General features: G+C 42.1%; 3 protein-coding genes and 1 long non-coding RNA gene across 9 annotated transcripts; 1 reads left to right on the top strand and 3 right to left on the bottom strand.

The window, feature by feature from the left end:
- Positions 1 to 211: 211 nt before the first annotated feature.
- LOC135494886 (uncharacterized) lies at positions 212 to 6357 on the top strand. Of its 2 annotated transcripts, none has more exons than XM_064783201.1 (4): positions 212 to 345; positions 4908 to 5117; positions 5635 to 5826; positions 6217 to 6357. In XM_064783201.1, exons 2-3 carry the CDS (start codon positions 4922 to 4924, stop codon positions 5823 to 5825), a joined length of 387 nt encoding a protein of 128 aa, XP_064639271.1. In that variant the 5' UTR covers positions 212 to 345; positions 4908 to 4921; the 3' UTR covers position 5826; positions 6217 to 6357. The 2 variants fall into 2 exon arrangements, with proteins under 2 accessions (XP_064639271.1, XP_064639269.1); XM_064783199.1 differs by lacking the exon at positions 212 to 345 and adding an exon at positions 3773 to 3898.
- LOC135494887 (uncharacterized) lies at positions 357 to 3677 on the bottom strand. The gene is made up of 2 exons (XR_010448482.1): positions 2526 to 3677; positions 357 to 1375 (listed from the first exon to the last, which is right to left on the bottom strand). It is a non-coding gene; the product is annotated as an uncharacterized LOC135494887 (long non-coding RNA).
- On the bottom strand, positions 6222 to 10773 carry LOC135494885 (aprataxin-like). The gene is made up of 5 exons (XM_064783198.1): positions 10594 to 10773; positions 9802 to 9920; positions 9008 to 9067; positions 7770 to 7873; positions 6222 to 7508 (listed from the first exon to the last, which is right to left on the bottom strand). The coding sequence occupies exons 1-5, from the start codon at positions 10744 to 10746 to the stop codon at positions 7318 to 7320; spliced, it is 627 nt and encodes a 208-aa protein (XP_064639268.1). The 5' UTR covers positions 10747 to 10773; the 3' UTR covers positions 6222 to 7317.
- Positions 10774 to 12122: 1349 nt separating this feature from the next.
- On the bottom strand, positions 12123 to 20405 carry LOC135494884 (bcl-2-related ovarian killer protein-like). 5 transcript variants are annotated; one of them, XM_064783196.1, is made up of 5 exons: positions 20176 to 20405; positions 19275 to 19460; positions 13698 to 13843; positions 13234 to 13551; positions 12123 to 13112 (listed from the first exon to the last, which is right to left on the bottom strand). In XM_064783196.1, exons 2-5 carry the CDS (start codon positions 19456 to 19458, stop codon positions 12996 to 12998), a joined length of 765 nt encoding a protein of 254 aa, XP_064639266.1. In that variant the 5' UTR covers positions 19459 to 19460; positions 20176 to 20405; the 3' UTR covers positions 12123 to 12995. The 5 variants fall into 5 exon arrangements, with proteins under 5 accessions (XP_064639266.1, XP_064639265.1, XP_064639263.1 ...); XM_064783195.1 differs by lacking the exon at positions 20176 to 20405 and adding an exon at positions 14941 to 15381 and having other exon boundaries at positions 19275 to 19350; XM_064783193.1 differs by lacking the exons at positions 19275 to 19460; positions 20176 to 20405 and adding exons at positions 14941 to 15381; positions 18693 to 18830.
- Positions 20406 to 21859: the final 1454 nt, after the last annotated feature.

The raw sequence follows: 21859 nt of genomic DNA, 5'->3' as shown, positions 1-21859 counted from the left end.
CGATGTTGCAATCCATGATATCATAGAAATTCCTGAACATTGAGTGTGACAAATTCTCCTACCTGAAGGACTTGGAGTGGGTAAAAAACAATTTTATTGCAATTTATGTGTATTTTTCTCGGCAAGAATGCCATACCACTCCAAAAAACAGGGATTCCCATTTTGTGGTTCCATACGGAATTGGCCACTTTAAAGAAATGACCATATTTGGCTAAGCCAATAGGAATCGACATAAACCCCTGGTCGCTGCTTATAAGACGGATATCTCCGACAGGTCATCGAGACGCTGTACTATCATCGCGAGTGTGAAGACTAAAGTCGTGGATATTTTTTGTCGATAAGAATGTAAGTCTATCTTGATATTTATATTCAGCTTTTATGTGAGCATGCTAAATTGATCTTTTATTATTAATGAAAACATATGAAATGTACCTCGAGTTAGGAGTAAGCACACATATATTTGAGCTTTAAGTTCGCACAAGACGATTTACCAATTTTTTTTCTGGCCCTATCTTATAAAAATTCGTACGTGGGTGTTACTGGACGAGTATCAGAATTCTAATTACAATATCATATTTTTCAGAGAAATATTACAAATAAAACAGGTTTATAAAAATGTTGACTTTGCTGGGATCCACTGGAGTATCTTTCAATAAAGATACCTTTCTGCCATCGGATCCACATAGTGACGACTTATGGCAAACACACCATTCAAAAAATTTAATTGAGTTCATTCACAAGAAGATTTTAGATATATACTATAAGATAACCAACATACAGCCATTGATAGCACACGAAAAAAGATGTCTACATACATCATTTCAGGGATAAAGCGATTCATAATTCATATTCATATTCGATGCCAGTCTGCGCTCGGCGACAGGAGGACTGTCGTTGCGTGGCTTCGAGTCACTTGCTAGCTCGAAAATTACTTGAATTTGAGCTTAATTGGTTGCGCTGCCCCGTACTTCACCGTGAATCGTCCGGTGTCAACATTCGTATAGACCCCTGTAATAGCCTTGGTGCGTGTACTTCCGTCACCATACGTCGTTACAAGATCGCAAGAAAACGGTATATCAACGTGCAAGCGGTGCCCGAAAATGGTGGCTTTCAACGAGGAACGAGGCGGCACAACGACGGATGCTTGTATCTTGTCCTCCTTGGTGGTGATGTTGCTCCTCCCGATCGTGTGTTGGAAACCAAAGGTCAGCTGGTTAGATATCGAGGTTGAAACACCAATCACATTCATCCCAATTGTTGCCTCGACAGATACAGTTAACCCATATCCCATCGAATGACTGGTAGACATTTCCGTCGTCCGGCGATGGCTGTAAGTGACGACGCGCGTCACAGTCTGAGTACTATTGCTGTCGTTCTGAAAATGCAATCGATTACTCGTTTTACGTGATATGTCCGAGATTTGCGGCAAATGTTCATGTCGTGCTCTCTTCGATGGTATTCCCACTATGAATAAATTGATTCGAGGACTGCAACCAGGCCGATATCGTATTTGTCTGTTAATTACGAAAGCCCAGAAGGCTCATTTCGAAATTCAAAACTCGACTTCGAAATTCAAAACTCGACTTCCAGATTCAAAACTTGACTTCGAAATTCAAAATTTGAAATTGACCAATGACAAACGGTCTTCGTGTATGTAATTTTAGTCCCATGATCACAGTCTCTCGTGATGTGTGCTGTTGGTGATATCAGCATTGCGTGGCGATATTCAGTATGTACTGTATATACGGCCTGTGCTACTCTATATACAGGTGTGGCTTGGCGTATTTTCTTTCGTTACTAGGGTGACTGTAGGAAGGTGCTGGGAATAAAAGTGGTTTTCATGCAACTAATGTGCACATTTAGGGGACTGGGTCGTGTTTCATTCACTGATAGGCCTATATATATTCCCGGTACAAACGTGAACAGTTTCGATATACTGTGAGATAGGAGACCATTATTTGCGATTTAGTGCAATTAATATCGCCTAGCTGACTGCTGCTCATCGATTCCCTGTAATGTGAATTAGGTTGTATCATTTTTATGCCCTAGCCTCAGGGCATACAATACATACATGATGAGTTGAACAGTGTGTAATATGGAAGTGATATGATTGTGCAGCCTCGTAAGAGGGAATATTACTTGAATAGGATACATGATCATAAAGTGAAAGTGAACGTTACATCTTTTTTCAACTTTCATTTTATTGATTCAAGGAATCTCTTCACGGAAGATCTGCTTCGCTGTAGCGAACAGCCCGAATCATTGAAACAAAAATCGATGAGATTGTTGTATTTTCATTTTATTGGTAAATTTTTAAGTTTTGAATTTCGAAGTCAAGTTTTGAATTTCTAATTTCTAAATGAGCCTTCTACCGGGGCTTTCGTAGTTAATAGTGGCTGGCTGTGACCAAAACGCGTACATGTAATTTTAAGCTACGTCGTAGGCTATAAAATATATGTTTTGGCTTCAAACACTTTGATGCTCCACACACATGTAGCGTAAGAGTGCCTTTAAGCAATACTTACCTCTAAGGTAGTTTCATACAGACCGCTCAGTTGACCCCTTTTGATACTCATGTCACTGAGATCGTACTTCATATTCTTCATCCTGTACCTCTGAGAGTACTTTCGATTAACACACCAGCACGTGCAGTAGTTGCACCTGACGAAGCCACGGACCCAACCATATGCCTCTCTTTCGCAGTCCCAAATTTCTTGGCAGCCCTTTAGGTTAGTCCTCACCAATCCCCATTTGCGACATACACCGGTGCATGTCCCATAAATTTCGTCCTCGTTAGTACTCAGCCTCTTTCTCTCAACGATGTAATCTTTATTGGTCGTGTCCATTTCGCAGCGGCACGAGCAGAAGTCACAACGCACAAAGTCCCTATTCCATCCATACGAGCTGAGACGACAGCCACTTAGTTTCCTACATCCTTTCGTGTTATAAACTGTATGGACCGTGGAACAGGTACCAGTGCAAGTGCCAACAAGGTCATCCTCGTTGAGAATGATATTGCGGATGTTTCCAGCTTGCGAAACCACGAGCGCGAAAGCACAAAAAACTATAAAGACAGCAGCACGAGCCATGATGTGTTCTTTATTAGTTCAAGGGTACTGATCGTTAGGTTAGAAGTTGTTTATGTTCCGATATATAACATAGAATCAAACTACAAGTACATCTAATTTATCAAATGGGGCCACTGTGCCATTTATCTAGTCCGGTCATCAGGTAACTCATGTCAGCCCAAACCCGTGACCATGGATGTAATCCGCGCCTTGAGGCAAGTGTACAACATCCAATACACTTATCTGCCCTGACTTTACGCCTACGGACAGTTCCAAACCCTCGCATCCATACACATGCAAATTGGAAAAATGAAAATACAATCGATTTTTGTTTCAATGATTCGGGCTGTTCGCTACAGCGAAGCCGATTTTTCGTGAAGAGATTCCTTGAATCCATAAAATGAATGTTGAAAAAAGATGTAACGTTCACTTTCACTTTAGGATCATGTATCCTATTCAAGTAATATTCCCTCGTACGATGTTGCAATCCATGATATCATTGTATCAACCTAGAAATTCCTGAACATTGAGTAGGACAAATTCTCCTACATGAAGGACTTGGAGTGGGTAAAAAACAATTTTATTTCAATTTATGTATATTTCCCCGGCAAGAATGCCATACCACGCCAAAAAAAGGGATTCCCATTTTGTGATTCCATACGGAATTGTCCACTTTAATAAAATGACCATATTTGGCTAAGCCAATAGGAATCGACATAAATCCCTAGTCGCTGCTTATCAGACGGATATCTCCGACAGGTCATCGAGACGCTGTACTATCATCGCGAGTGTGACGACTAAAGTCGTGGATATTTTCTGTTGATAAGAATGTAAGTCTATCTTGATATTTATATTCATCTTTTGTGTGGGTTGCACTAACATGGACTTATCGTATTCAGCAAGACGAATGTCAGTTTCACTTTCACTTTTGGACAGTGTAGCCTAACTTAACCGTGGGGTCTCCTTGTTTATATTTCGGTGAAGGAATGATTAACTGAAAGGCCAGGGGTCTTCGTTACGCCGTTCATCGCAAGGAAGTAGACCCTAATCGTATTACGATCGCTTGAAGCCGGTGTAACATCTGTGGTTGTTCCCCATGTGTCAGTGTTTCCAAACAATAGGCAGCTAGAGAGACCACGACTTTTCAATAGGGGGGATACACAGAAAAACTTGTCAATCTATTTTTGAGCGTTCCCAAACAATGAGGGGAAACACTCACACACGGGAAACACTCACATATATTACACCTGGCCTCAGTTTTACAGTAGGTCTCTGATCCCAAGTTTTAGTATGAAAGGGGGACTACAGCGAAGCTGAACTGGGAGTCTATGATTAGAGGTCTCCAGGCCGGGTACACCTGATTCGCCCCCCCCCCCCCCCCCCCCCCCCAAGGAGTGATGAGTAGCAATGGTGGACGATTTTTCATTCCAAAGACTTGTGCAGGTACTTTTGTCCTACGGAGCCTCTCATTGGGAGATTGAGACCGGACGTCTACGGTCATGTACTGCGCATGCTTACTCGGGTCTGGAATCGATTGCATATCGAGGGCAGCGACATATTTTCAACAGTTAGTGCCAACTCGTACGGAACGAGTGGTGCAGTGGTAACCTTGCCTACAACCTATTACTTTGGTTGTTATTCGATGATGGATTGGCGTTCAACTCGAGCTCGAATCGAAGTCGACCCAGCTAGGTGACCAATACGCACTCTCAGTTGGGGGAACTACACGTAGTCCCGATGTACTGTGAGGTGTATAGACTTCATGTAACCGGACCTGTCTTTAGTTTTTCCTTTAATGAGTCGCCCAAGATCTCGCACTCGACGATATTCTCGTTACAGATTGATTGCTGGAGATGGCGACTATAACCCTCTACCATTACACCAGCGCGTCGGGTGCCAAGTGCATCCAGCGCTCGAAGCGAATCAACGAGTCACGACCAAAAAGTGGTGGCGGAGATGATGCACGTCACGGCCGCGGTGTTTATCTCACCAGCATCGCGCCAAATGAGACAACCAAGCTGAAGCTAATGCTGAACAACTATGATGGAAGTAAGTGGCATTGCTCGGCGCCAAGATAGTTCGTCTCTTCAAAGAATCAGTATGCAATCGATGTTATACTTTAAATTCCACCTCCAAAGGCCATGTTCTCTCGTCGCAGCCTAACTGCGAGTTCATCGCAGTGAATCGACAGAACCATTACGACGAGTTCTTCGGGGTACTAAAATAGACCCACAGAGGTACGCTCCATCTTTGCTCTGTTGTGACCATGTGGAATAGGGGAAATGTCTTCGTTTGAATGCGAATATTTGCGGCATAGGATAACTAAATTTAAAACCACACTTGTGTGCTCTCTAACGTATAAGACTTCACTCTACCAATGGTTGCAACACATTTGTACTTGGGAGCATTTGCATTGTTCACCGAGATTTCAATTGGGATTGCTGGAAGTGGCGACATCTACGGTTTCAGGAGCTAACTTGAGCTTGCCAGTCTACGGCATGGTCTGTCTATGCCTGTGCTCACCCTTTAAAAAAGATTGTCATATTTTTTTATCTCTGTCATATAGCGCCAGACACCATGTTGAAGAGGGTTATAGCTGAAAACACGCGCAAAATTGAAAAGGTTGTTGTTGTCGAGCTGCCAGCATACCTTGTTAAGAGGGTGGAGAGCGAGAGGGATATCTACGTCGTCAAAGGAGATATCGACCTAACAAACTTCACATATGACATACGGGACGGACCGCAAATAGCGTTTTGAGGTAGGCAGAAGCTTAAAGGCGTTCCTCAAAAAGGGGAAACGTGCGAAGTGGGTCATAGTCAGACAACAATACACGTCAGTGGCTTTTGTCTATTCTGCAAGGTTGAGCTAGATCTATGAGCAGCTAACTGTGATATCCCCGGAGGAAATGGGTTTACTAACTACAGGGTACCATCGTCATGAAAAACGCACGCACGCGGATGTCAGGACACAAACAATCTACCAAGGAATCTAAAAAAAGGACGTTCACGCAAAACCCTCCCCGCAAATGTAGGCCTTCTTCACCAGCAGAGCACTCATTTATATGAGCAATCTGACTGGTTTTTTCAAACGACATCATTTGAACATAGATTTTCGATCACAAGTCAAATCAAACTTTTTCTATTTTCAGATGCCACAGAATGATGATGCTGCCTACTCTCTCTCTATATCTTTGGGTCACAACAAAGGTGGTAGCGATTTGACGGACCATGTTTGACAACCAAACTAATGTATCACTATCATCCCGGGACACGTTAATCTTGATGTTTTTTGTGTAGTTGTTCGTTTCTATCGTTTAAAGGTCTACTCCGTTTAAAAATTTAAAAAATTCCAATTGCGTAAATACGTACTCAATATGAATTTCAACATTGCCATAGAGTAGGCAGAATGATATACTAATCATGTTCAACAGGCTGAGTGAATAAAATATCAATAAAGAAACCAAAGCTGTCTGCTTAGTTATTCAGCAGAGACAGACGCGCTGACAAGAAGATGTGTCGTCTTCCCATATCCCTAACTACAAATGGCTAAAATGTCAATTGTTATCATTGACAAGTACAATGTAGGTTTTAAGGCATGTTTTGGGGCGTGCATATGCATTGCTCTTCATTTAAGTAACACCACAATGTTAACTGAATGCAGCATGAGCAAGGACACTAAACAGAACGACATATCTCATTTGATCATTTTTTCTGTAAACTCATAAGAAAGATCGGAAAACTATACTCTCCACGCATATAAGGAGCGTGCACCAAGCCTTCCTCGACCGTGCCTATCATATTAGTGGCCAGATTACGTGGAAGAAAATGGTACAATATTGTGTACACCGGCGGAAGTTAAGCTAGCTGTTCCGGATTTCTTATTCAGGTTATGCTGGCTGAAGATAAAACCAGTTTTACAGTATGATACTGTGCCCCCATCATTTTCATTCTGTCAAAAGTAACTGCAGAACACAACTAATGTACAAGCAGGGTAACTTTAGGAAGTGACTACTTGGCAAGCCCGGCTTACCAAACAGCGACTTTTTCTTGTCCTGAATGGAGAGCCGAACTCATTGATATTAAAGTCAAGTCTCCAGCTCGCCAAACGGGGTAGATTTTTTACCTGTTTGGCAAGCCCGGCTGGCCGAACAGGGTGGCTTTTTAGTGCTGTTTGGCAAGCGGCTCTCCACACAGGACAAAAAAAGATGCCTGTTCGGCGAGCGGCTTGCCAAATAGACCCGGCCCACTACTTAATCATCTTCCAAATCCTCTAATCTATCCCTGTCAATAGGCAAGTGCATCAAAATGTGTTTCTTTAGGTCCGGGATTGTCTTGCGGGGCATACTGCATCGATGACACTGTAGAGGTTTCTTAAGAAGGGCTTCAAACTTTGATGAATCAATCTGAACCTCTCCCTTGTCCTCGAGCATCTCAATTATATCTGAAAAGGTCCAAATATTCACAATCAATCGAAGTATCCACACAGGCACGCTTCCCGTAGAGAGGGTTATGCTGTTAACATACAGGCACATGTACTGCGGTGTATTCACTTCAATAAGGCCAGTGGTGTATATACCTGTACTTAAATCGTAAATATTTTGCGGAAGGCATACTACTTGAGTTAACCGTCGTCAAAATATTTAAGAACAGCACAGGAGTTTTGATCAAGACACATACCTTTAGACATGGTATTCATACAAACCTTTAGAATCAAAGAAGTATTCTGTAGTGAAAGAATTCCAGTGTTTCTTCGTTTTTAAACAGGGCGAGTTGAAGTCTTGGCTGATGGCATGAAGGTGGAGGTAGCTGAAAATGATAGAGGATTGCCAGGTTTTTTATTGGTATGCCCTTACGGACATCCCTGTTAGCAGGTTCAACTCTCAGTTCAAGGGAACTATAGGCACGGACATCCCTGTTAGCAGGTTCAACTCTCAGTTCAAGGGAACTATAGGCACGGACATCCCTGTTAGCAGGTTCAACTCTCAGTTCAAGGGAACTATAGGCACGGACATCCCTGTTAGCAGGTTCAACTCTCAGTTCAAGGGAACTATAGGCACGGACATCCCTGTTAGCAGGTTCAACTCTCAGTTCAAGGGAACTATAGGCACGGACATCCCTGTTAGCAGGTTCAACTCTCAGTTCAAGGGAACTATAGGCACGGACATCCCTGTTAGCAGGTTCAACTCTCAGTTCAAGGGAACTATAGGCACGGACATCCCTGTTAGCAGGTTCAACTCTCAGTTCAAGGGAACTATAGGCACGGACATCCCTGTTAGCAGGTTCAACTCTCAGTTCAAGGGAACTATAGGCACGGACATCCCTGTTAGCAGGTTCAACTCTCAGTTCAAGGGAACTATAGGCACGGACATCCCTGTTAGCAGGTTCAACTCTCAGTTCAAGGGAACTATAGGCACGGACATCCCTGTTAGCAGGTTCAACTCTCAGTTCAAGGGAACTATAGGCACGGACATCCCTGTTAGCAGGTTCAACTCTCAGTTCAAGGGAACTATAGGCACGGACATCCCTGTTAGCAGGTTCAACTCTCAGTTCAAGGGAACTATAGGCAGGAGGAGAGGGGCTAATTTCAGGTGACTAATATACACAGTAAGGGCCTTGGTTCATGTCATATTCAGCACTAAGAATATTCCTGGCACAAGCGTGAATCATTTCGACATACTGTGAGATGTGAGAAACCCCTATTGGCGACTTCGTGTAACTTTATCTTACCTGCCTAGCGCTGCCTATATATTCCCTTTAAGGACACTAATTTGGTCGATATTTTGATAGTTCTATTGAATTTGACGTATGTAATCACGACAACACCCTATTCAAACGGGTCGGCAAAATCGGCAATGGCCTCTGATTTGGTTGGATATAAACATGTACATACATGACTTATTATAGACAAGCACAGAATTATAAAATGTTAGTAATACGCACCCCATACTTGGAACAGCATGATAACCAAGGCGAAAGTTCTCACACTCCTCGGTGCGATGTCTAATACAAAAAAAAACAATACTATTATTTCAGCAATACTGATACTCGAGGCATTTAATAACAGTTTAAGGTAAACATAAGATGACACACCGAGATGATTTGTTTTCTGGGTAACTACTTTTTCAGAATCTGCAGGGGATAAGTATTGTACATGTGTGTACATGCAAGCAGGAGAACTACCTGTGTCATCCCTTGACTTTAGGCCTTGCTACAAATGCTAATACCTACTCTATGAATGAATACAGTGAAAGAGGGTAGGCCTAACAACGCCATTCACAGCCTCTTGTAGGGATGCAGTGTCAATGATTATAATGGACATACATCCATCTGAAAACTAAGAGTACTTGCATGACATGCATGACTTTGGTTTTGGCCAATAAAAATTCTATCCTACCGACACCTACGTGTAAGGTTCAGGTAAAGTGAATCGCAAGGTTTCAATACATTAGCTAATGCATGTACAAGCAAATGTAGTGACTTCTGCATTGCAAAAGATGAACCATAATCTGTAATTTGTTTGTGCATTCACCCATTGCTGATATTGCCCTGCCAAGCTAAGCAACAACTAATGGAATTAGGAGGGTTTGAACTAACATTGTGGCATGCACAAGCGCCACTGGGTGCTACAAAAGTATCTCTTATGTAAAGGTAAAACTGGTAGGCCTAATCACTGGGTCTGAAATTGGCTAAATGAGCGACAACAATCACTTGTTAGTGAGGCACTTAAACCTCACTTGTCGGCAATCTCTTCTCCTTTCTTCTGCATGTGTTTCAGGAGTGGAACGTGCTCTTTTTTCAGGCTCTTTAAGTTGTGGAGCTTTTCCTTGGGTAGAATGAGATAGTGGTATTTTGCCTGAAAATGTAAATGACCAATTAGGTCATGGTCAAATAAACAGAATGGGGAAGGGAGTCGCACCGGATAGGTTAAGTTATTGGTCAAATTGGAAACAATGAACGTCATGGTCACATTGCCTGATTGAGATAAGGGGTCTTGCCTGAAAGGTTAAGTCATGGTTAAATAAACAGAATGAGGAAGAGGGGTCTTGCCTGAAAGGTCATGATAGTAAACAGGGAGGATGTAGTGTTTTGCCTGAAAAGTTAAGTCATGATTAAGTAAACAGGGAGGAAGTGGGGTCTTGGCTGAAAAGTTAAGCAATGATTTATTGATTGAATAAACAGTGATGAAGCACTGCATGGGGCCTTGTCTGAAAAGTTAAGTCCCGATTTAATAAACAAGGGGAGGAAGTGGAGTCTTGCCGGAAAGTGAAAAGCATGTGAAAAGCGTTTTGGCATATTCCTGAAAAGAGAGTGCAAACTTGAAGGCAACTTCAGTTATTTTTAACAGAGGCTGAAAACGACATAGGTTCAGGCCCACACGCTCACAATGTAATGTGTATACAGCGACACCACAATAACACAGCACGTGGGAGAAACAATGTATGTATAGTGACAGCATGCACACAATACGTAGGCTAGATGTACACGTCTTTACACGCCAAGATGTACACAGCACGTACGATACAGACCTTCGGATATTTGTCCTTAATAACGATTACTCTCTCATCCGATTCAACCAAAAGTTCGGGGTCTTCCGCAGAAGCATATAATCCCATGGCCCAGTGCCCTGGAGCCTTTTTCTTTGCGGCAGGGGCGCCGTCTGACTGCTTTCTTTTCGACATGTTCACGCTGTTTTGTCAACCTATTGTGATCAGTGACACCAAGCGGTGAAAGCTGGAACTGAAGTTCGTCCACAACTCGACACGTGTGAATGTCAGTTCCTCAAAAAATCTTCAGATGGCGTGACGATAGCTACACAGCTCAGTCTCCAATGAGATTTTAGCGCTGACGTGTCAGTCCCAATTAAATTAAAAACTATCAGGAGCAATAAACAATGTTTCTTAAAATAATATACACAATCATCTTCCAATCATTGGCAGTCTCAAAATATATTCTCATCCTGAAACGTAAAATGTATTAGGCCATTCGGATATAAGTATGGGAATTTCGCTCTGACGAGCGTGCTGGCCCAGTCGTGTGGTTACTTCGAATGATAATATTGAAACCTGATACAAACCCAACTCTAGGGGATCGAATCCCGCACCTATCTGAAAACCACTGACGCAATCCAGCATTTTATTTTATTAGAATAAGGTTGTATTTTCCTTTTTAGTGGCCTTGCAAATCCCCAAAGCCTTGAATTATACAAAAACAGTATTTGAATATGCCAAGAAGATAATCGATTTTCAGGAATTAGCTAAAATAGGCTAAAACTGTCTATGTCAAGTTTGGGACCTACCGGTAGGCAGTTTTACCTTAATGCCTAAATCAAACAAATGTAACTTAGGCAGTTTTACATCGAATAATTGTAAAACTGCCTAAGTCAAGTTTTGGACTTAGGCAGATTTACCTTAATGCCTAAATCAAGCAAATGTGACTTAGGCAGTTTTAGTAAAACTGCCTGTGTCAAGCTTGGATTTACCAAGCCTACAATATGTTAGCTTATGTCTCCGAACTATTTTTTTCAAACACTTCAAAAATGCCAGTGCAATACCATTCCCACCTTTGAATGCTGTATATATCATAGTCGTATAAAACTTTTAGAAATTAAAAGGACAGTCAAAAACTAGACCAAAGAGGGCAAGGGCATTACTGCCAAGCTGTTGACTGCTCCGTCACCATAGTTACCCTACAGAATTAGCTTTCATCAGCGAATATCTCCAAAAGTAACGACGGAAATACAACAGCAACAGTCTGTCACTACTTAGTTTACCATTAATCCGTCAGGTGGAATCACGAAGATGTTTACAATCAGAAACATTTCGGAATGTTCATGCTATTATTCGTTGATTTCTTTTAGATTGGGAGGCAGGGGTGTGTCGACCATGACAGGAAAAGATATGATCCAGGCGGGGTCGTGGTTGGTCTGATGTGATAGCGGGCATTCTGGACTCAACATGCCCTACCAGTTGCTACAATAAACAACTACAGGATTTTTTCCAGCCCGGAGCTTCTGCGTGTGCACTGTATGGACTGAACACTGAACAGTTTTGCTCTCGAAATAATGCTTATTTATTGAACAAGAACATCAAACATAGTTACAATTTCAAAAGTATCGCACGGAGAGTTTGCCGATATGGTTCCCAATTTGAAGACTATGCATTTGTTTACCCCCTCCCCGCCCCTCCTCACACACACAGACATCACTAACCCATCGTTCACACATGTCAAGACGCCATACCAAACACAGTGGCTGACTTCTTCATGAGCTGTATACAGTGGTGTAAGGGATGGGCCACAAAATTTAGCTCACTACAAGAAATGGAATGATACAAAGTTAATACGGTAAGACTGCGCTTTTCAGACAAATTCGTACCTCTTTCACACGTTCAGTGACAAGTTTAGGTCCAATTGAAGAGAGAACTGTTTCAAAATTTCGTGACAGGAATCCAACTTGAAAGATCACATGAAACTGTTCATAGGTTATTGCCCAATTATGATTAATATATAGTATAGTGCACTCGTATTTTGTGGCCCATCCGACATATACATGTAAACAGCCTAAACATAGATGTAACGCGATAAATATTTACATATCATAAACATTTCGTAATACTGATACGGAGCAGGTAAATTACAGCAGTTTCATTCAGTAAATGGGATGAAGGGCCATGTGTCATCATCCCCAAAGCTTGAGCATGTTGGTCAGTCCTATCGAAAAAAGAATCCCAACCACCATCCCCTGTTTAACGTAAGGGAAAATGCAATAGACTTTTTGGAGCATCGTCATAAACAGAAACTGTACACTACGGGAAGTCTCCGCATAAACTAGAGGTCGGTGAAGTCACTTTGGTAATAAATCCGCTGCATCGAGTCCATCGTTGTTGCACTCCAATCACCATTTATTTGCACTTTATACGGATAGTCATCTTTATAGTTGCACCGTTATCATTAGCGTGGCCACGAAGCCGACCAGAGCACCAATGCATCCCAGAGCCCACACCAGGCTGTTGTCTTTACATCCCTTTGAGCACCGTATAATATCAGTCTGGAAAGAAAAACGGACATTTAAGGCGGGTACTGCCAAAGATGTATAACTTATAAGCAATTCGCTTGCCTCATATATTTTTGGTACTAATGACCAAAAGATGGCGAGAATTCATACTCACCCAGCCTCCTTGATGTGCGACCCAATCGGCAACATTTTTCCCCACAAAGTTCCCAAATGCATCAACAATCTTGTTCACATATTCCGGGTGTCCTTGTTGAACACAATCGGCGGCAAATGCACCGGCCACGGCAAACAGGCTGACAATTTTGCCCCAGTTCGGCTCCCCTCGGAATAAGTACTCCGCTATTTGCGTAAATGTTCGCCTCACGATGTCCTCGGTGCTCATGGTAATGTTCAGCTGACGCGACACGCCCTTGTATAAGTCTGGGTAGGCCTTTTCCAGTTCCAATCCGACCATTTGGATTTGTTCCGAAACCTGAAAAAAGTATAGTACGATATTCAAAAGAAAATGGAACAGTCGCGAAACTTATAAGAGTTAGCTTTCCGTTCAGCTCTATGGTGGTGTTGACAGGTCCCCCGTCCTGTTGAATTGTACCATGACGAGCTGTTTTATTCACCTACCTCCGTGGGTTCGGGTGGCGCGATAATCTTCTTGCTGGTCAGGCCCTGCCTCTTTAGCCGACCAAAAACGTAGTCCCGGCACAGGTCCTTGCTCTGTTCCATGATTACTTCATGCGAGGGAATCTCAACACCGGAAAGGTTCAGGCCTGCAATGACATTGAAGTTCGAGATTGAGAAATTAAATTGTCGTACTTTCTGTGTATAAAAATTCTTGTTTTTCACTAGGAAATGGCAAGACTGTTGAAGTTCCTGAAAGGTGGAAGGAATACAATGACAAAATGAAAAAAGGTGATCATGATATCATCACATTATGGCATCTTAAAGTCAAGGAAGATAAAAATATGATGACTATCCTAAACGACCTCCAGTCATTTGAAAATTTGGTTTGGTATGCATTGTCAATTGTGTCGAAAGCAGATTTTTCGTGGATTATGCCTAAATCATATTTCTATCAAGTTTTAGGAGTCTTAGAACAGAATTTGATACCTCCCAGCATGTATTGGTTGTCTCACCAAACGGCGCTCGGGTGGAGCTTACATTTCATCCAAACCCTCGGCTGCCGCCTCGGTGTTGGCCTACAGTTTAGCTCCGCCATGGCCTCGTGGTGTTAGGTTAGACTACCAATACATCCAGTTCGTCACCAATTCCCTTTGGCGAAGCAACGAGCTTCACGAAACCTCTTCTCCTCCGTCCCATGTCCTTCCTACGCTTTGTGAAGCGTTCAAATCTCACGTAGAGCACACTCGAAAGGTAAATACTCTAGAATCGGTACTCTATAATCTGTACTCTAGAATCGGTTCAATAAGACCAGCTCAGTTTTACGTTTGGTCAATCCACTAAATTTATACTTTTGGTAAATTCTTTCTAATGTTACTCCGATTCTCCCTTAAGTAAATCAGGACAGGTTTGAGGTCGCAAATTTAAAGAACCTGATGAAGAGAGTAGACTGATGTTAAAGTTTGCTCTGACCCTAAGATTACATTCTAAAGCATATGCTGATGGTCAATATGCCCATCAATTCGGCCTTATCAGTTAGTTATGCGTTAAAACTACATGTTACAGTTGCCTTCATTCTTGGCGGTAAAGGGCATTTTGATTAAAGCTGGCTCGAAATATAGTGGTACAAGAAATCATATCATTCATTGATGAATCTTAGCAGTTTGAAAGAATCTATTTTTATTAGTGTACGGTACACAGAAACTGGACTCTCTCTATCATGGTAGAGGGGAGAAAATCCACTTACCCGTCGAGATATTCCGGGACATTTTATTGGAATATCGCTGAAAGTGTCCCACATATCTCTTGGCTTCCTCGAGGTAGCGTTCGGACTCCGCCTGAATTATATCTCGGACTTTCTCAACACTTTCCTTCGGGTCCAACTTGATGTTTGAGTTGGCGTCCTTCAGGTTTGTTCCCGTCTCCGTGGCCTCATCCTCGAAGATAGAATCCGAGGAATCTGACTTCCCCTCCACTTCAAGCTCCATTCTGATGACTGACGAGGAATATCAGTGTTTTTTCTTAGTCTCTATAGCACCTAATGAACATCTACAATTGCGGAGAGATTTCTATGGAAATCCGCTTCTATCTAACGATTAGCTGGTATCCAATTAGTTAGAAAGTCTTTCACGGCTTATTCCGACTCAGAATGCGAGGTTGAGCAGTCTTTGGCAGTCGTGAATGTCCTCTGGAAAAAGTATACCTCCGTATTGTATGTGGACGGAGTAAAGTATGGTGCCATAGACCCACAATACGATATACGCCCATAATAAGAATCCAATGACCCGGGACATCCTATCCTAGGACATTCAAAACTGTTACACCGGAGTCCTTGGGGTAATGAAAGAAAAATGAAGGTACCTGCTGAAGGCCGAAAGCTTGTATCGGTCCGCGGCCCAACTATGATCATGAAAAGGAACACAACAACCATTCACATCAACTAGCCACTGACAAACATAATACCGAAAGTAGACCAGGAGCAAATACCTTATGTGACATGTGAACAACACCTTAGTATCACGATATTCCCATTGAATTGAGATGATCACTTCGAGATAGACAAAGACAATCGACCACGACAAACACGGAATATGCCTACGAACGAATATGCCTCAGACCACAGCATGACATCCAGTAAAATCAATAGGGCGATGAAGGGCAATTCGCAGCTGCTCCTTCATGCAACATAAAAAAGATAATGCGCGACTGAAAGTTATTTGCTTCAGAAACAACTAAACCAGAAGAAAGCGCATGGGGAACCCGGGGGTAGCAAACAGTGGCTGTCCAAGCGTTGCGAGAAATCCGAGATCGGACACCTTTGACGGGAAGCTACATTTGACGTGGTGCTAAATCTTTCTTTCAGTGAGCTGTTTTCCCTAATGCTAGTAAGCTTATACGGAATAGAGATAAGCCGGACATTCCAGGGTATCTAATACCTTCATACTGCGAAGAGTAGTGAGAAACATCACGAAAAGCTTCTGCAAGCCGACGCATTGCTACCGATGGGTCCAATAACGTACTGAGACTCAATTGAGGCAGTCCACTCGTCACCCCTCATACTTCCTATACCTAGTGTAACCGTACGGTACTGGCGTGACGAAAACACAACGATTACTGTTTACAACTACAAGGCCTACACTATCATGACTGTGCAGCTTATAGCAGTATATACGGATGGCTTCCATGGTAACACGACGGCAAAGGTAACCTGATTCGCGACCTACGTTATAAGCATCCCTGTCAAGAAAGAACACGATAAATGTAACGATGGTAACAATGAGGTCAGATGACACTGAAAAGGGAATATTTTCCAATATATTCACGCACCCAATTTTTGTTCAACATACTAGGTGACACAAAAAAGATTGTCTATTTTTGATTTTGAATGCTTCTCAAAGTAATCCAATATTTACCAAATTGTTGCCATAAAATTATGTAGTTGAGATCAATACTGACAGTGTCAACATGAATATTACGTAATAACTAATTTAAATAATGAGCTCAAACAAAAGCAAAGTCAAAGTCTATGATTGCAGGTACATGTGACCGAGATTTGGCAGATTTATAAACTTTATAATGGGAGTTACTCAAAATCTAATTTAGGTAATCTTTTCGATGTTACGTTGTGTTTCGCCGTCCTGTGCTTCACAAAGAGTAAGACTCGAGACGATATCTCAGTGTCAATGGATGTTGCATCCCTTCCAGTGGCGGAGGGCTTCGAGTTGCATCATATTGAGGTGTGCCTATTCCCATGAGAAGAGCTTCGACAACATCGCAATGACGGCTAATGCCTACTCCATATTTGTTTGGATTTTGTTGGTGTATCCTAAAATCATAGGAATTCTTTATCATCGAACAAGCCCAATAAGCAGAGAATTGACCGAATGAAGTTGAACACAACAACAGAAACCACAAAACGACCTCAGACAAAACCTCACAAATTATCCTCTATCGTCAAGTTGTGATAGCTACATGTATGAAGAATAACCAGTATATCCTGTTGGTAAACATGGCAAGCAGTGAAAACAACTGTCGGAATACGCATTGGATGAGCAAGCTTCGGAAGTCTTTACATGTTTATCATTTGCGCGAAACCTATACGAGCTCGCAATTTATGAAACACTTAGCTAGTTCTCAATCTATGCCTGCTATTCCTGAGTACAGGTATCCAGGTTTCTTCCACCGAGTTTCTCTCAGGGTAACACTGTTGCCTTTCAACTCATCAATTCTTGGCCTTCCTGCAAGAAGTACAAACAATGTTGTACAAGGCCTGCCTGCAGCAGGCATGATTTCATTACGGTAAGTTGATTTTAATGTACCGACGGATTAATTTCTGTACCGAGTTTGCGATCATGAATTAGTTGGCCTGCTTACAATCTAATCCTTGATTATTTTCTTCAGTACTAAAGTAAGCAATGATACATTGTTTTCAGTAATCCTACTTATTAGCAATCACGAATTATTTTCAGCACTAAGTAATTAAAGATTATTTCTAGTTGACCTATCTATAAGCAATTATGGATTAAGCACTCGTGGATTAATTATTTTCGTTACTAAGCAAAGATTATCTTCAGCACCAAGCAATCATATATCATTTTCAGTACTGAAGCAATGGATGTGGCTATCAAATACTGATATTACTACTTTAAAAAAAGTTATCTGATAGTTATCGTGCCAATTACCTACAGCAGGCTCGATCTAGACGAGGCCTACCTTCGAATTTCATTTTCCATGACTAAACGGCGTTTACACCAATGATCATGGTTCCGTTTGCTTCAAGAAAAAGAAGGGTAACTTGGATGGGCTAGCCTGAAACTTCGAAAAATACGCGCAATCATGAGGGAATATCAAATACGGCAAGAAACTTCGAAAAACGCTTGAAATACTACAATGAGATACCAAATAAACGCACTCTGAATGTCCAGAGGTGGTACATCCGTAACCACCTTACCCTCGAGGCGGCGGTGGAATCCCAAACTTGAGGGTCAAGATGAACACCTCAATCACTTTAACCATGTTAACCTAGCAGTCATCGATATAAATCGACTTTAACTGCCAAGAAGACCTTGACCAGGTGTAGCAGTTTCAAATGTCCTCGGATAAAGTATCAGGGACAATTCTACTTTTGTGCGCTTTTGATATGCGAGGTATTGAAGGATCTCTCCAGGTAGGTCAGATCAAGTCAAATGAAGTCATCCATAGGGGTCTCTCCTGTGTCACAGTAGGCCTATGTCTAAACGATTCAAGCTTCATGGACGGAAATATATAATAGCTGAATGAACTCAAAGCCGTCATGCATACATCACGTACAATGTACTGTCGACTCTGGCGAGCTGACCCCCTTGCTCCGGCGGGTGTATACCCCCCCCCCCCTTCACCCGTCATCATACACATGCAATAGCGACGGACACTTGTTCCAGGCATTGGCTAGCATAACACTAAGGATTAGTACGCCGGTATCTGACATGGGTGGAACTCTGAAGAGAGACCTAACCTTACCACTGTCAAAAAGGAAGGAAGTAGCAAAATCGAAGAGAGCAGATGCTCAATACAACTGTTCAACTTTATTGTGGTGAACTGTGCATTTATTGTGTCTTGCTGTAAACACTCCAATCTGCATATAAAGTGACCCAAGTTATTCAACGTGAACGAGGAAATTTGGGTTAACGCAATTCAAATCAATGAAGTTCGGGGATCGGACAGATGTAGGTCACTTCAATTGTGTGATAATGATATCCGATGGTAGGTCGCGATTCCCGGTGGTTTTCTTTGGAACTAAACGAAGTTCGATCTCCTGGTTGTACCTACCCGGGTATTTCCTCCGCTCGGGTGCATTCCAGGAAACTGGAAGTAGCCTATCATTCCGGACTTTCTATCGCTAAATTTGCAAATGTAACTTTAACCACCTCACTTCCTTACCAACCTCTATTCTATCATTCTTCTGTCTAAATCGGGTTCAAAACCGGGACATTGCCTTCGTGGGTGATAGCAACATTAAAATCCTGAACCCCGGGCTTCAGTACCAAGTCATCTCGGATTCCTGAATTCTTTCCCGAAAAGACAATCATCAGAGTCACTTACCTACGATGCCTAACTGTAGTTTACTTGTTGACCGCCAGATGGTGCGGATAGTGCTGTCGCATCTTTCTTGCAATCGGTCAGCAATGTGTTTCCTTTTCTTGAACCTCTGCTTCTCGTGGTCTCGCAGGACCTCCATAAATGCGGGGGTCGTCCGCGAGATTTTACGCGTCATTAGGACATCCATGTCTGAATAAAAGCGGACAAGAAGCTAGGTCAACTACGGTTCGTTCAGACTCAAAAACAGCAGTTTACATTCTGACAACGACCACAATACATGAACGTCAACGTCACGTGGTGATATTCCTCTTCACATAATCGAGCGATACTCGCAATCATACAACTACTCCAACAATATATACCATCAGATCAATGCGACTGTTCCTTTTCCGACCAAGATACGATGCCACCTCAAAAATTACATAACTTATTCCGTAGTTCACGTTAGTGCCATCACTGACCAAGTTTCTTTCCGTGGCATAAAAAGTTCACAAAGATTCAGCACCACTAAAGATACTTTTTGAGTTGCCCTACCTTTTTCTAATGTTTGTTTGCATTTTGCAGACGCTATCAGTGGGATGATAAACAACTAATGATAAAAAGAGTTTATGTACGGGAACAGATGTTCTTGCTCAAGCCCTCTGGACATACCGCAATGAAATTCATCTTAGCCTAACCATGTTCTCATTCGGAGGGATGAAAGACACAATCGGGATATACAAGTATAGGCTACACTGTACATACCCCGTATGCATCCAGGGCACTGACGTGGTTGTAGCATCCAGCTGCGTCAACATTATAGCTTGAGGCTGTCGCGATAACTCTACAAAACTACGTCACTTGAGCCAATGGCTATATTTTGACTTGTTGGTCTGAAATAACACTAAAATACTGTTGAACATACCTTTTCAGGACTTGATTTGGTATCAGAAGCGACGTCGCTCATGTGGCCTCGGAACTTGCTGCGCCAGCTCAAGCCTATCGCGCGACTGGGGGCATCTTCCCACCAAGATGACGGGGTGCTAACTGCTTTCCCCGGTGTTCAGGGTTCAAATCCTGACCTTTTCACCTGTCTGCAGCGGCACATACGAAGATATACATGGAAAACATTTTTGAACATGTGAAGCCAACTCGTGTCATTATCACATAATCGATAGTTACTACCTACTCCTGCACAATCAATGCAGTGCTGCAGACAATCTGATTCATTGGCACCCTCTACGTGTTTGCGTAAGACTAGGGTGTTTTCGGAACAAGTTTAAAGCGAACCAGCACCACCTGTTAGTTTCAAAGCACATGTCAACCGAAGTGCTCCAATATATCTAGAACATGTTTAGTGTACATTTCATGCACCAAATGTACATGCCTGTACACAGTAAGTAAAATAGAATACATGTACATTTCAGTGCATCGATTTTCCATCCTAACTTGGTATTTATAGTATATTACACATGTAGTTGCTCCAGAAAAACATTACATTCTATAGTTTGTTCATAATGTAGACACATGTTCATTGAATGACAAATGGTTCAGGTATTGGATTTGCTGTAACATTGTTTGATGACATTAGTGTCAGCTATATAAATCAGGTGAAATAATATTTCACCTGCAAATATCATTTGCATTGTTGGGATGCCGACGCGTCCATCGATATTCTTTCAGCGATTGTTCTCAAATCTTCCGAAAGGCCACTCGCCAACGCCTGTCCCATTGTTCGACATCCTGATCAGTTGCTCGAACAATGGGATAGGCGTTCTCGTTTCGCGGGCTTTGCGAAAACTCACCAATAATCTCGTTTGGGACCGAACGCAGTGTTCCAGATAGAGAAGTGTCCAATAAGAATTGTTCCACTGCCCTTAATGCTACGAGAATAAAGCTAATATGAAGTTGAGGGGGGTGATGATGCCGGAACACAGAACTCATCTTATAAAAGTGACAAGTGGGTTATTACTATTTTCTTAACTTGTCCATCTAAACACTTCCCCGACCTTTACGAAGCAATCTGACATTTACTACTATAGGGCATTTGCCAATCACGAGAACCGCGCCCGTCGGTGTCAGATTATTGTCTATATCAGCTTCATCAAAGTAATCCCGACAGATAATCATTTAATCTATAATCAATCACTGCAATCGTGTGCCTGCTTGTTCGTTACCATACCGGGTTCAAGTCAGGAGGAGTAACCCGGTTTTATCGCAGATCGAAACGTCAAATAGTTATCGCATGCGACCAAAATTGCTTGTCTGTGTGGGCCATCGTTATCCGCCAAAACAGAAATCGTAAAAACATTTTTTCGAAATTCCGCTAATTGCAAAAATATAAAGGTGCGAAACTTTTGCGGTCTACAGTATTAGATTTTGGATCATAATGTAAAACTGCTATGCCAGCCACGGTACTAATCAAGCGTATGTAATGAAGAGAGAGTGGGTATTCTCAACAATCAACGCCGAAATAAAACTACAAGTAACATGTATCGTCAAATAACAAAATTAAAGGTAAATCGCATGAAATATTATAATACTTTTATATTAAATAATACTTTATCAAAAAGCAGCAGATTAAATCGAAAAGAAGGTATAGCTTGCTA

This window comes from Lineus longissimus, chromosome 10 (genome assembly GCF_910592395.1).
Source record: "Lineus longissimus chromosome 10, tnLinLong1.2, whole genome shotgun sequence".
NCBI classification, from domain to species: domain Eukaryota; kingdom Metazoa; phylum Nemertea; class Pilidiophora; order Heteronemertea; family Lineidae; genus Lineus; species Lineus longissimus.
This window is presented reverse-complemented; position numbering and strand designations above follow the sequence as displayed.

Bases quoted from the DNA above. Each gene is read 5' to 3' on its own strand.
- LOC135494886 (XM_064783201.1), top strand. From the start codon at position 4,922: ATGGCGACTATAACCCTCTACCATTACACCAGCGCGTCGGGTGCCAAG. The intron at 5,118-5,634 runs GTAAGTGGCATT...TCTGTCATATAG, and splicing joins GCTGAACAACTATGATGGAA to CGCCAGACACCATGTTGAAG.
- LOC135494885 (XM_064783198.1), bottom strand. From the start codon at position 10,746: ATGTCGAAAAGAAAGCAGTCAGACGGCGCCCCTGCCGCAAAGAAAAAG. The intron at 7,874-9,007 runs GTGCGTATTACT...TATCATTTTCAG, and splicing joins CATGCTGTTCCAAGTATGGG to CTACCTCCACCTTCATGCCA. The intron at 7,509-7,769 runs GTTTGTATGAAT...GGACCTTTTCAG, and splicing joins ATACTTCTTTGATTCTAAAG to ATATAATTGAGATGCTCGAG.
- LOC135494884 (XM_064783195.1), bottom strand. From the start codon at position 15,181: ATGGAGCTTGAAGTGGAGGGGAAGTCAGATTCCTCGGATTCTATCTTC. The intron at 13,844-14,940 runs GTAAGTGGATTT...ATGTCATTGCAG, and splicing joins GTCCCGGAATATCTCGACGG to GCCTGAACCTTTCCGGTGTT. The intron at 13,552-13,697 runs GTAGGTGAATAA...TACTTTTTTCAG, and splicing joins CGCCACCCGAACCCACGGAG to GTTTCGGAACAAATCCAAAT.